Genomic DNA, 12,367 nt, shown 5'->3' with positions numbered 1-12,367 from the left:
CTAAATAATCTCACCTTATACACATATACAACATTGTCATATTCAGATATTCTATAAGTATAACACGTATAATGCATTTTCAGCAATGGAGAATTGGTAAGATATCTGTGCAGTAGCTTATCAAATACAGAGACAATCTATACGAGTAGTCGAAATCATTATATAAACAAAAGTAATCATCATCGACGATAATAATTTTGCGAAGTTTGATGGGAAAGGGCTGAAATGTGCTCTTTATCGTGCATGACATTGTCGGCAATGTATTGAAAGGATACGTTTATGTGGTATTTTGCAAAAAATATAAATTATCGTATCAAGAAATAAAAAAATACACATTAACAATTGCAGATTGAACATCATTTAATGTGGTTTAATTAGAAAAAAAGAATTATCTTCTCTGTTTGGACTAATTATTGTGAGTACACGAGATATAACAATTAAGGTTGTCTTATGACCGCATTGGAGTAATGCACTGGAAAGAATAACGTTGTTTTCAATTGAAAAACATGGAGGTATCCGGAAAGACCAGAGATAGAGCTCAAGGTCTTACGTCATCTTCGGGATCGTCTAAATGTCATGGAGTTTTGTGTCAACCTTGTTCAAGCGAAGGGGAGAGTTTTGAAGCCGATGGTTTCTGTCAGAACTGCCAGGAGTATCTTTGTAAAACATGTATCAAATATCATCGCAAAGTAACTGTCAGTAAGCATCATACTGTTCTTGATAAGGGTAATATGCCGACAAATGTTGAACAACACACTTTCAAACAAATATGTACTTTAACCTGTGATAAGCATAAATTAGAGATAATCAAGTACTTCTGCAAAGAACATGACACATCTGGGTGCGAGAATTGCATGGTGATTGGCCACAAAACGTGCAAGGTTGAGTTTATCCCGGATATAGCCGACGAATTTACAAACGGAGAGGAATATAAAGCTATTCTGGCTAAACTAGAGAAGCTCCAAGCAAAGGTTGATTCCAAGATAATGGCAACAGAGAAAAGTAAGAAAGCATGTGCTGAAGAATTTGTTTTTGCAATTCAAGAAATCAAAAGGTTTCGAAAGGAGATTGAAGATTATCTAAGCAAGATGGAACAATCAATACTAAAGGAATGTGAACGTCTCACTAAAGAAAATGAAAAAAGTATTATTGAAAATGAGGATTTCCTGAAAACTATCAAGTATGAACTTGATGACATTGCTGAATGTTTTACGTCACACTCAAAGAAAACCGCTGACCTGTTTGTTGAAGCAAAGCAAACAGAAGCTCGACTGAGTCAGTTAGAGCAAGACATGAAACAAAATGTAAATACGGTATTCACTGAGCATATGTTTGTATGTAACAGTAATTTGGACGCGATGGTTTCTGAAAGTTGGGCTCTGGGAAAACTTTCTTCACATACTTCTTGTTACAATCCTTCAAAGGAATGCAGCATTGCTGTATTTAAACCAGTATTTTCTAGTGAAATAAATGTTCATTCAAATGCTGACAAAAACAATGCCATTGTTTCAAACATGCTTCCTTTATCATCAGACACATTTTTATGCGTAGATAATAGAAACAAGTCCGCTTTAATGTTAGACATGAAACAAAAATGTATTTCTTCACGGATTATCTTGAAATGTATGCCGTGGGATATTACGCTCGTAGCCACTAACCAGATTGCTGTTACATTGCCACATTTGGAACAAATTCATCTTATCTCAATAATTGATGAGAAACTGACACCATTCAGGGAAATTAAAGTCAGCGGAGAATGTAGAGGGATAGCTCACTACCAGAATACATTGGTGGTATCTTTTGTCGATCCACCAAAACTGCAAATTTTGACACTGGACGGAGTTGTTGTACGCAATATTACAGCTGCTACTTTAGGTTGGCCTGGTTGTGTAGAAGTTAACGTGTGTGGGAGTAGTTTCTTTGTATCTGATTATAGAAAGTCTTCATTGATGAAATTTTCGTTTGATGGAAAATTACTTGCAACTTATCAGGACGAAAGTTTTCAGGATCCGAGGTCATTTACCGTTTGTGAGGATGGTTCAGTTCTTGTTTGCAGCAGTGGAAATAATACCTTACATCTAGTTTCGCAGGATTGCAGAAAAATCAAAATCTTGCCGATTGAGACAGATAAGCTCGACTGTTTGCAGTCTGTCTGTTTTGATGATGCAACTTCCACTTTGTATCTTAGTAACTATTCTGGAAACTCCATCTTGGTATACAAGAAGGCATTGCTTTAACGACAACTGTTCTAGATTACGCTACTGCATGTGAGCTTTTCTTAAGTAAAGGCAAAGTCAGTCAGTTAGTTATAGATACTTACATATTCTTATCATTTTTGTGTCAGATATTTAGAAAAGAATAATGGTATACCCTAAAAAATTGACCTTTGTTATTTCACAGGATTTCCGTCTTGTTTATTTCTAATTAATTAAGGTAGCCCATGGGTAATGGGAACCATAAGGAACTGTAAAATTGACAATATAGGATATTTATATGTCTTCAAGGTCACCTGTATGCAAAATTTAAATAAAATTTACCTTGTGGTTTATGAGTTATGGATATATTTCTGAACTAAGACTTTGCCATTAGAAGGGCTTATTTTCAGAAATGAGGAAACTATAAATAATCTGTAATATCATCATTATAAAAATGTTTTTCTATTGCCCATTGTTAAGAAACAATAATAACATTCAGGTAACAAATTACACAAAATGTTTGTTTCTAAACAAAATGTTCTTAATATGTATAAAAATGTTACCCTACCCAACCCACTTTAAACACTAATTTTACCATTTCCCTATCTAAAATGCCTTATTCAAAATATTTCTAAAATTTACCATAATGAGGGGCTGTTTTCAAAGTTTGCCTTAATTTTCTTAAAGGTATATTGGTATAATGGTTGATCATGCGAAATATAAAATACTTTTACCGTGTAGTTTTTATTTTAATAAACTTTGAAAATATCTGGTATACCTACAATAATTATATTATTTAAATCAAACCCTTTTGTCTTCCATAAGGGATCAGAGAGATACATAAATAATGTTAATAAGAAAAAGAAAGAAAGAAAAAAAGTTGCCCCTTCTGGGGTTTGAACCCCCGCCCCTCAATTTCAATATAGTTTGCAAGCGATTCTAGCCTATTTGAATACTCAAAGTGGAGGTAATGCATTACCCATAATCTACCTTAAATTTCATTTTGTGAAGCTTTCTCTGGCGACAAAACTGTTAATCCTGTGGTGTCCTAATGAAACTTACATGATGTATGTCTATGTCCTAGATGTATGTCTATGTTGTTTCATACTGTTTTGGTGACACTTTTGCTTGTGTCCCTTGTTGTTTTCTCGTCCACGGTAAGTATCTTCCCCATTGCCTCTAGTTTTTATTTCTTTAATTAACCCCCCTTCCCCCGGTCTCCTGTCCCGTTCCCCTTTGTGGGTCTATTATTCTTTTCTTTGAATTCCTAATCAGTTACAAATTATTTATCATTTAATGATTTACCTGTCCGTGCTCTGTCTTTGTCCTGTCCTGTTTTTGTTTGGGGTCCGCCTGGGCTCCTTGCCACTGGTTCTTGTTGCTGGATCATATGGGGGTTACGTTCATTGAACGCCACCTTTCCTTGTTGATCTTGTTTATCATATTTTACACGATATGAACGTAAATCTGCACGTATTGTGTCAGCAATTTAATACTTCCAGATTCAGAAGCTTTTCCCTAAATGTTATCAAAGCTAAAATCCTATGCTTTAATATATTTTCATGAATCGCTTATTCCTTTATTTTACAATTTAGATGTTTAAGTTTGATTGTATATGATGCAGCTTCATTTAATATATAGTTTTGCATACAAATCCATCTGAAGTCAATTGTAAACACTGTATAACTACGAAAGTTGTTAAGCACATGTATCATATATGTCGGCTATTTTGGGCTAATACGCCTACTCTACTAACGTAGCGAGTGCAAGGGATAGATCTTCATCCGATTATAATAATTTGTTTACTTAAATAGTATTTTAAAAAATGTTATACTTAAAGGTGATTATTCTTATAATAAGTTTTGGTGTAAATACTTTGTTGATAAGATGCTTATTTTGGCGCAGAAGATAGCCCACAAAATTATTGTGGAGCCCACGAAAATAAGTGGCATGTCTTCCCACGAAAAAAAACATGGAGCACACAGAATATTTGCGAATCGTTCTTTCCCTAAAAGTTGTGGATACTGTGGGGACTGTGGCATATAAATAGCCAGCTTTCCCTCATTTGGAAGCTTCAACATCCAAAATTTTGTTTATGCACCGTTTTGGCTTCTTCCGTAAAATTCTCATTGCTTTGGCATTTCTTCGAAATTATTCTGGTGCACACAACTTTTTATAAGGGCAATTTACTTTTGGGATCTACGATTTTATTAAAGAATAGGAATTTAACTTTAGCGAGGGAAGTTAAAAGCTTGTAACTTCAAACAGTATTTTGATGTAACACAACGATCTAGATAAATTACAGCTAACTTAAATATATGTGTGTTTACATTTAGAAATAAAACTTTAGAAACTTTAAAGGGTATTTGTAATTTCTCCGCATTTCCCACCCCCTCCCCTTAATTATTATTTTGAAGTTCAAACTTTTTGAATGCTCAGCGGGGACGACGACGTGAAATAACGAAGAGCAGTCAGATTGGCTAGTTGCTGACTACATTAGACCGAACTAAGTCGCGGAGAGCAGTTAGAAAGGATAGTTGATGTCTACATCATAACAACACACAGTCACGTAGAGCAGAAAGTGCAGTTGCTGTCAACATAAGAACGGGGTGCAGTAAAAAAGGATAGCTGCGCTCTACAGTGCAGAGTTACAGTCTACAGAGAAGCTGACAGACTGAGACAGGAAACAGAGTGCTATCTGGAGACATTGCCAGCCACCTGGAGCACCGCGACACCTTACAAGAGATCGGTCTTTTAAGAGGGACAGTTACAGGATACTATCAAATGCAGGAGCGTAACAATATTAGGGTAATTAATACTTTACAGCTTATTTAGCAAGATTGCAGAACGAATCAAATCTTGCAAATTGAGAAAGATTTTCTTTTAGAAAATGAATTGTAATCTGTCTATTTCTGTGAAACAACTTCCATTTTGTATCTTACTATTATTATGGAAGTCCATACTAGATTACAAGCAGGGATGTCTTCATCAACCAATGTTCTGACTTTAATTATCGCTGATATGCGCTTTAATTAAGAAACTACAAATGTGTCATCATGCCACGGATGCCCCCGCATGCAGCCAAAATTTCAGATGTTATAATATTTAGTTCCAATTTATTTTGCACAAATTATTGTTTTCATTTTAAGTTCAAAGCCCTTAAAACTTTTCAATGTTAACACAAACCATTTTCATACAATGTTCAAGGCACTGAAATTATTCAGTCTCAACCTTTTGAAAATAGCATATTTCATATTTGTAGCCAAAATAATGGTTACATACATTTCCACAAAAGTATGAGTGCTGAAACTGAAAGTTCAAAATTTTTCCAGCATTCAAGAAAGATAAGTTTGTCCAAAATCATTGAACCACGACCAAATTCAAACTTAAACTGCTTATTCCTAAGATGTATCTATATTATTTTCAAAGTGAAAGGGACATAACTCTGCCAAAAAATCATCGAACCATGACCAAATTCCAACTTGACCTGCCCATTCCTTTGACATATCCATATGTCAAATTTGAGTTGAATATGTAACACTGTTGGGTAGATAATGAACAGAAACTGTAAATTTCATATTATTTTCAAAGTGTTAGGGGCATTACTCTGCCAAAAATCATTGAACCATGACCAAATTCGAACTTGGCCTGGGCATTCCAAAAACATATCCATATGTCAAATTTGAGTTGAATGTGTTGTACTGTTGGGGAGATAATAAACAGAAACTGAAAATTTCATATTATTTTCAAAGTGAAAGGGGCATAACTCTGCCAAAAATCATTGAACCATGACCAAATTTGAACTTGACCTGCACATTCCTTTGACGTATCCATATGTCAAGTTTGAGTTGAATGTGTTGTACCGTTGGGGAGATAATGAACAGAAACTGAAAATTTCATATTATTTTCAAAGTAAAAGGGGCATAACTCTGCCAAAAATCATCATACCATGACCAAATTCAAACTTGACCTGTATTTTCTCATGACATATCCATATGTCAAATTTGAGTTGAATGTGTTGTACCGTTGGGGAGATAATGAACGGAAACTGAAAATTTCATATTATTTTCAAAGTAAAAGGGGCATAACTCTGCCAAAAATCATCAAACCATGACAAAATTCGAACTTGACCTGTATTTTCTCATGACATATCCATATGTCAAATTTGAGTTGAATGTGTTGTACCGTTGGGGAGATAATGAACGGAAACTGAAAATTTCATATTTTTTCAAAGTAAAAGGGGCATAACTCTGCCAAAAATCATTGAACCATGACCAAATTCGAACTTGATCTGTATTTTCTCATGACATATGCATATGTCAAGTTTGAGCTGAATGTGTTGTACCGTTGGGGAGATAATGAACGGAAACTGAAAATTTCAAATTATTTTCAAAGTGAAAGGGGCATAACTCTGCCAAAAATCATCAAACCATAATTAAATTCGAACTTGACCTGTATTTTCTCATGACATATCCATATGTCAAATTTGAGTTGAATGTGTTGTAACGTTGGGGAGATAATGAACGGAAACTGAAAATTTCATATTATTTTCAAAGTAAAAGGGGCATAACTCTGCAAAAAATCATCGAACCATGACCAAATTCGAACTTGAATTGTATTTTCTCATGACATATCCACATGTCAAATTTGAGTTGAATGTGTGCAACCTTTACTAAGATAATGAACGGAAACTGATGATGACGGAATGACAGAATGACGGAAGGACAGGAATGACGGAAGGACGGAACAGGGTAACACTATATGCCCCGGCCGTTTCATGGCGGGGGCATAAAAAAGAGTCAAATATGTACATACGAGATATGATCAAAAAGTTCTCGGCTCGATATACTTCTAGCCACTACACTGACATTTACGGACGATACGTCGATACCGATATCGATATCTCATCGAAGATTACGACCGAGTAACACGCGGTTTACACAGATTAAGTTATATAAAACACTGAGCGCAATTCCCGACACCAGTAGAGGGGTGTGTCATTTAGACCAAATGGAGAAAGTTGAAATCAGAGTCGTCATTATGTACCTCTGTAAGAAGCGGATCCCCCCCCCCGTAAGGAAATCCATGAAGACTTCATGGATACACTTGGGAAGGAGTCCCCTTCCTAAAGCACTGTGAAAAAATGGGCTGGTGAATTTAAGAGGAGCAGCGAGAGCATTGGAGATGATGAGCGACCTGAACGGCCAAAAGAGGCCACCAACGATGAAACTCCCGAAGCTGTGCACGATCTGGTCATGTGCGATAGAAGGCGAGACCTGCGAAGCATTGCTAGGAAAGTAGGTATAAGCTTTGGTTCAGTTCAGACAATCTGACTGGTGTCTATGGCATGTCAAAGGTTTTCGCTAGATGGGTCCCCAGACAGTTGACTGACGACCAGAAACGGACCTGGCTGGACAGTTCAATTCAATTTCATTTCAAATGGACATTGTCTGGCTACGATTTTATCTACCGGATCGTAACTCAGGATGAACTTGGGTTCATCACTTCGATCCAGAATCCAAAAAACAGGACATGCAGTGGAAGCACCCTGGCTCATCCCCTCCGAAGAAATTCAATAGGGTGCCATCAGCAGGGCTGATGATGGCTTCAATTTTTTGGATAGTCAGGGGACAATCATGATTGACTATCTTGAGCAAGGTTGTTCCATAAACGGTTCGTACTATGCAGACGAATTGAGACGTCTGCGTCAAGAAATCGCGCGTAAAAGGAGGGGCAAATTGACTCAAGGCGTTCTTTTTCTGCCTGACAATGCGCCAGCTCACACATCCAAAGTTGCGATGGCTGCTGCAACTAACTGCGACTTTCAAATTCTACCCCATCTCCCATATACTCCGGACTCGGCTTCCTCTGACTTCGACCTGTTTCCGAAACTCAATGAAAACCAAGCTCCGTGGTAGACGTTTTGAACGTATCATGGAGGCGGACATTAGGTTCTTAGAGGACCAAAATAGAGAGTTCTATTTTGAAGATTTAAATAGGTGGGCGAAGTGCATTGATGTAGAGGGCGATTATATTGAAAACGTAGACCATTAGTTGGGTTCTCTATCTACCGGAAGTACATCGGCCTGAGAACTTTTTGATCAGTCCTCGTGCTTACTTACTTACATTTTAATACATATATTGTATAGACAACATCACTCTCATAGTCTATAAGTATTACACGTATACTACATTTTCAACAATGAAGGATTGGTAAGATATCATGCAGCAGCTTATTAAATACAGAGATAATTAATACAAGTAACTGAAATCATTATGTAAACAAAAATTATCATCATAGACGATAATAATTTAGCCAAAGTTTGATGTGAAAGGGGTGTAACGTGCTTTTTACCTTGCATGACATTAACGGCAAAATATTGAAAATATATGTTAATGCCGTATTTTGCAAAATATAAATCATCGTATAAATAAATAAATATTTACATATTAACACTTGCAGGCTTTATATCAGTTAAATGTGGTTTAATTAGAAAAAAAGACTTATATCCGGTGTTTGGACTAAATATTGTAAATACACGGGATATAACAATTGAGGTCGTCTTAAGACCCCATCATGAAATAATGTATTGGAAGGCATAAAGTGGGTTTAAAATACAATCATGGAGGTATCTGGAAAAATCAAAGAGAGAGATCAAGATCTTACGTCATGTTCGGTATCATCTAAGTGTTACGGATTATTATATCACCCTTGTTTAGCCGACGGTGAGAGTTTAGAAGCCGATGGTTTCTGTCAGAACTGCCAGGAGTATCTTTGTAAAACATGTATGAAATATCATCGCAAAGTAACTGTCAGTAAGAATCATACTATTTTGGATAAGGGTAACATGCCGACGAATGTCGATCCGCAAACTATCAAACAACTGTGTACTGAAACCTGCAAGAAACACAAATTAGAGATAATCAAGTACTTCTGCAGAGTTCATGATACAGTTGGGTGTGGTAATTGCATGGTAATTGACCACAAGGCATGCAAGGTTGAGTTTATCCCAGATATAGCTGACGAATTCACCAAAGGAGAGGAATATAAAGCAATTCTAGCTAAACTAAAGAAGCTCCAATCAAAAGTCGAATCCATGATAATGAAAGCGGAGAATAGTATGCAGGCATGTGCTTACGAATATTATACAGCAGTTCAAGAAATAACAAAGTTCAAAAAAGATATTACTGATTATTTAGACAACATTGAACATTTGATAATAAAAGAATGTGAACGTCTCAAAGAGCAAAATGAAAAAGTTATAGCAAAAAATGAGGTCTTGTTGAAATTCATTAAGTCTGAACTTGATGGCATTGTTGACTGTTTAAAGTCTCAGTCAAAGATGACCTCTGATCTGTTTGTTGAAACAAACCAAACAAAACTTCGCCTCAATCAGTTAGAGCAAGACATAAAACAAAATGAAAATGTGACACTCTCTGAATTTACGTTTGTACGTAATAGGAACTTGGAAGCAATGATTTCTGAAAATTGCAATCTTGGAAAACTTTGTTCACGGCTGTCTTGTTATCCTCCAAAGAAATGCAGCATTGTCGAGTTGGAACTGGTATTTGCTTGTGAAATTAATGTTCAGTCAAGTTCAGACAGAGAAGATTCGATAATATCAAACATGCTTCCTTTGTCATCAGATGTAATTGTGTGCGTAGATAGTGGAAACAACTCTCTTAAAGTGGTAGACACAATACAACAATGTGTTTCGTCACAAATTGTCTTAAAATCTTGGCCATGGGATATAACTTCTGTAGCCTCAGATCAGATTGCAGTTACATTACCTTCTATCGAAAAAATTCAATTTCTCTCAGTTATAGATAACAAATTCGAATCAATCAGAGAAATAAAAGTCAACGGACAATGTAGAGGGATAGCTTACCATCAGAACACACTTGTCGTGTCTTTTGTTGAACCACCGAAACTTGATATCATAGAAATGAACGGAGAGGTCATTCGCAGTATCAAAGCTGACACTTTAGATTGGCCCAGTTGTTTGGAAGTAAGCAATTGTGGAAATTATTTTTTCTTTTCGGATTTGACGAAAGGTGAAGTGAAGAAATTCGCGTTTGACGGGGAGTTACTTGCAACTTATGATGACAAAAGTTTGCAGTCCCCGACATCAGTTACTGTATGCAAAGATGGTTCAGTTCTCGTTTGCAGCAGTGGAAATGATACAATACATTTGATATCGCAAGACTGCAGACAGATTAAAATTCTGCCTTTTGAGGAGGGAAGACTGGATCAATTGCAGTCTGTCTATTTCAATGAAGCAACTTCCACTTTCTATCTAAGTAGCGTTGGAAACTCTATACTAGTATACAAGCAGGCGTAACTTTATCAACCAGTCTTCTGACGTTTATTTTCTCTTCTTACCTAACTATATGGACACTGTGTAATAAAAAAGAAAGAAATTGTGTATAGGTAAAAATAGTTGAATAAAGTATTTGAAAAAATCATTCGTTTGAATTTAAAAAATAAGCCATTTATTGGATAGAAATTTAAATAAAATAGAGTATAGGTGACTCAGTTTTTGTTGTGAATACAATACTGTGGACTCGTTCTTGTCCGTCCGTCCGTCCCGGTCCCACGTTGTCCATACGTTTAGAAAGGTTTATGATGCGTATTAGCCACGCAATCTTGTCTAATAAGTTGTCAGCATTTAAGCTTACAAACCTGAGTTTTTGGACTTAAATCTATTTGAGGTTTATCCCCTTATAAAGAAATCAATACATGTTTGTATTATGTTTAGATCAGTGTGGCATGTGACAATTGAACTTTCAACAAAATCGTTTGCATGTGAACTTACGTTCTTGTGTGTTTCAACGCGATATATTTGGAGATATATTTAGTTTTATCCCCTGATTTAGCATCAGGCAAAATTACCATTTTTAAACTCGGTTGCGTGACCACAAAAGCATGAGCCTTGTTCAGAATAATTGCCTGAATGTGAACTTATATCCTTTGAAAATTTTGACGGAAATTTATTGAGAGTAATGTATCATGATTATAGAAAAAAAGTCCATTTTAGACTAGAGCCATTAAATTTTTTACGACTACTGATAATGAAGATTTGGCATAATGTAAATTTCTGCACCTTAGGTAATTAATTAAAGGAACTCCACGTACTGAGGTTCTAAGGTCTAATGATATTTTATATGAATTTCTTACATTGATCGGCTTGGGCACTTAACATAACGATTTGAAAAAGATTATTAAGAAATATACCCAGAAATATATTGAAAATCTATTTTTGAGTTATTTTTAGTCCGATTTGTGTGAAAAGCGTTGCAATGCTCTTCAGTTTTAAGTTATTTTTCACAATTTGAAATATTATTCTGGAGAAAAAATAAGCGTAGTTAGAGAATGATCTTAACTTTTGCAAATAAGCTATTGATCTAGACTTACATCAAATGGAGGATAAATCTCGAAAAATAATTTCCTGTCCCGTCATTTCAAAAACCCCAGTGGAGTCTCTTTAAAGCGAATGACAATATTTAGACTTTTATCTCGAATAACTACAAAAGTGTAACAGTTCTGTGTAAGTGCACCAGGAACTGTACCTGTAGGCTATTTTGTGACAATATAGAGGAGGGGGTGGGGGAGTGGGGCATATGTGTCCCTTGTTTAAAAATAAGTGAATTGATTCATCATATTAATTAAGAAATATTTACATTTTTAATAAATGTCTTGAAATTTACAAAATTATTCGATTGCGCTCTTTTGTCATTTTTTTAAATCTAAAATGGCTATTTGAACAAACACTTCAGAAGCATTTATAAAAGATACTTATAATTGTTTGACTAAACACAGATTAAGTCTTTACGGATTGTATCAAATCCGATTTTATGAAGGAGACATGTAATAAAAAATCAATGTAACAAATTAACAACAACAACAACAAAAATTCGAATTCGTTAAAAGTCTATATGTTTTCACCAAAATAATGTTGGATGGTCTAAACATTTTGCTTTCATACTTATGCATACTTTTGTTATTGATATGTCAGCGTCATCCACCGAAAGCTAATTTAAGAAGGGGGATATTAAAATAAATTATCGTCGGTTGAATTGGTAATTTAAAGTAGTTTACATGCCACACACAAAGAAAGTAAGGCCACATAAACCCAAAATGTTGCAACGACCGTCCGTCCGGCCGTCTGTCA

At 35.5% G+C, this 12,367-nt stretch overlaps 2 protein-coding genes across 2 annotated transcripts; both read left to right on the top strand.

The window, feature by feature from the left end:
- The first annotated feature begins 398 nt into the window (after positions 1–398).
- LOC132727706 (uncharacterized) lies at positions 399–2,844 on the top strand. The gene has a single exon (XM_060713274.1). It carries the CDS (start codon positions 507–509, stop codon positions 2,235–2,237), a length of 1,731 nt encoding a protein of 576 aa, XP_060569257.1. The 5' UTR covers positions 399–506; the 3' UTR covers positions 2,238–2,844.
- A 5,974-nt stretch (positions 2,845–8,818) lies between these two features.
- On the top strand, positions 8,819–10,537 carry LOC132727705 (uncharacterized). The gene has a single exon (XM_060713273.1). The coding sequence runs from the start codon at positions 8,819–8,821 to the stop codon at positions 10,535–10,537; it is 1,719 nt and encodes a 572-aa protein (XP_060569256.1).
- Positions 10,538–12,367: the final 1,830 nt, after the last annotated feature.

Source organism: Ruditapes philippinarum, unplaced genomic scaffold, assembly GCF_026571515.1.
Source record: "Ruditapes philippinarum isolate M1 unplaced genomic scaffold, ASM2657151v2 ctg11192_1_1_1_1, whole genome shotgun sequence".
Lineage (NCBI taxonomy): Eukaryota > Metazoa > Mollusca > Bivalvia > Venerida > Veneridae > Ruditapes > Ruditapes philippinarum.
The sequence above is the reverse complement of the archived record's forward strand: the minus strand, read 5'-3'. Positions and strand labels throughout refer to the sequence as shown.

Coding starts and splice junctions, on each gene's coding strand:
- LOC132727706 (XM_060713274.1), top strand. CDS start 507: ATGGAGGTATCCGGAAAGACCAGAGATAGAGCTCAAGGTCTTACGTCA.
- LOC132727705 (XM_060713273.1), top strand. CDS start 8,819: ATGGAGGTATCTGGAAAAATCAAAGAGAGAGATCAAGATCTTACGTCA.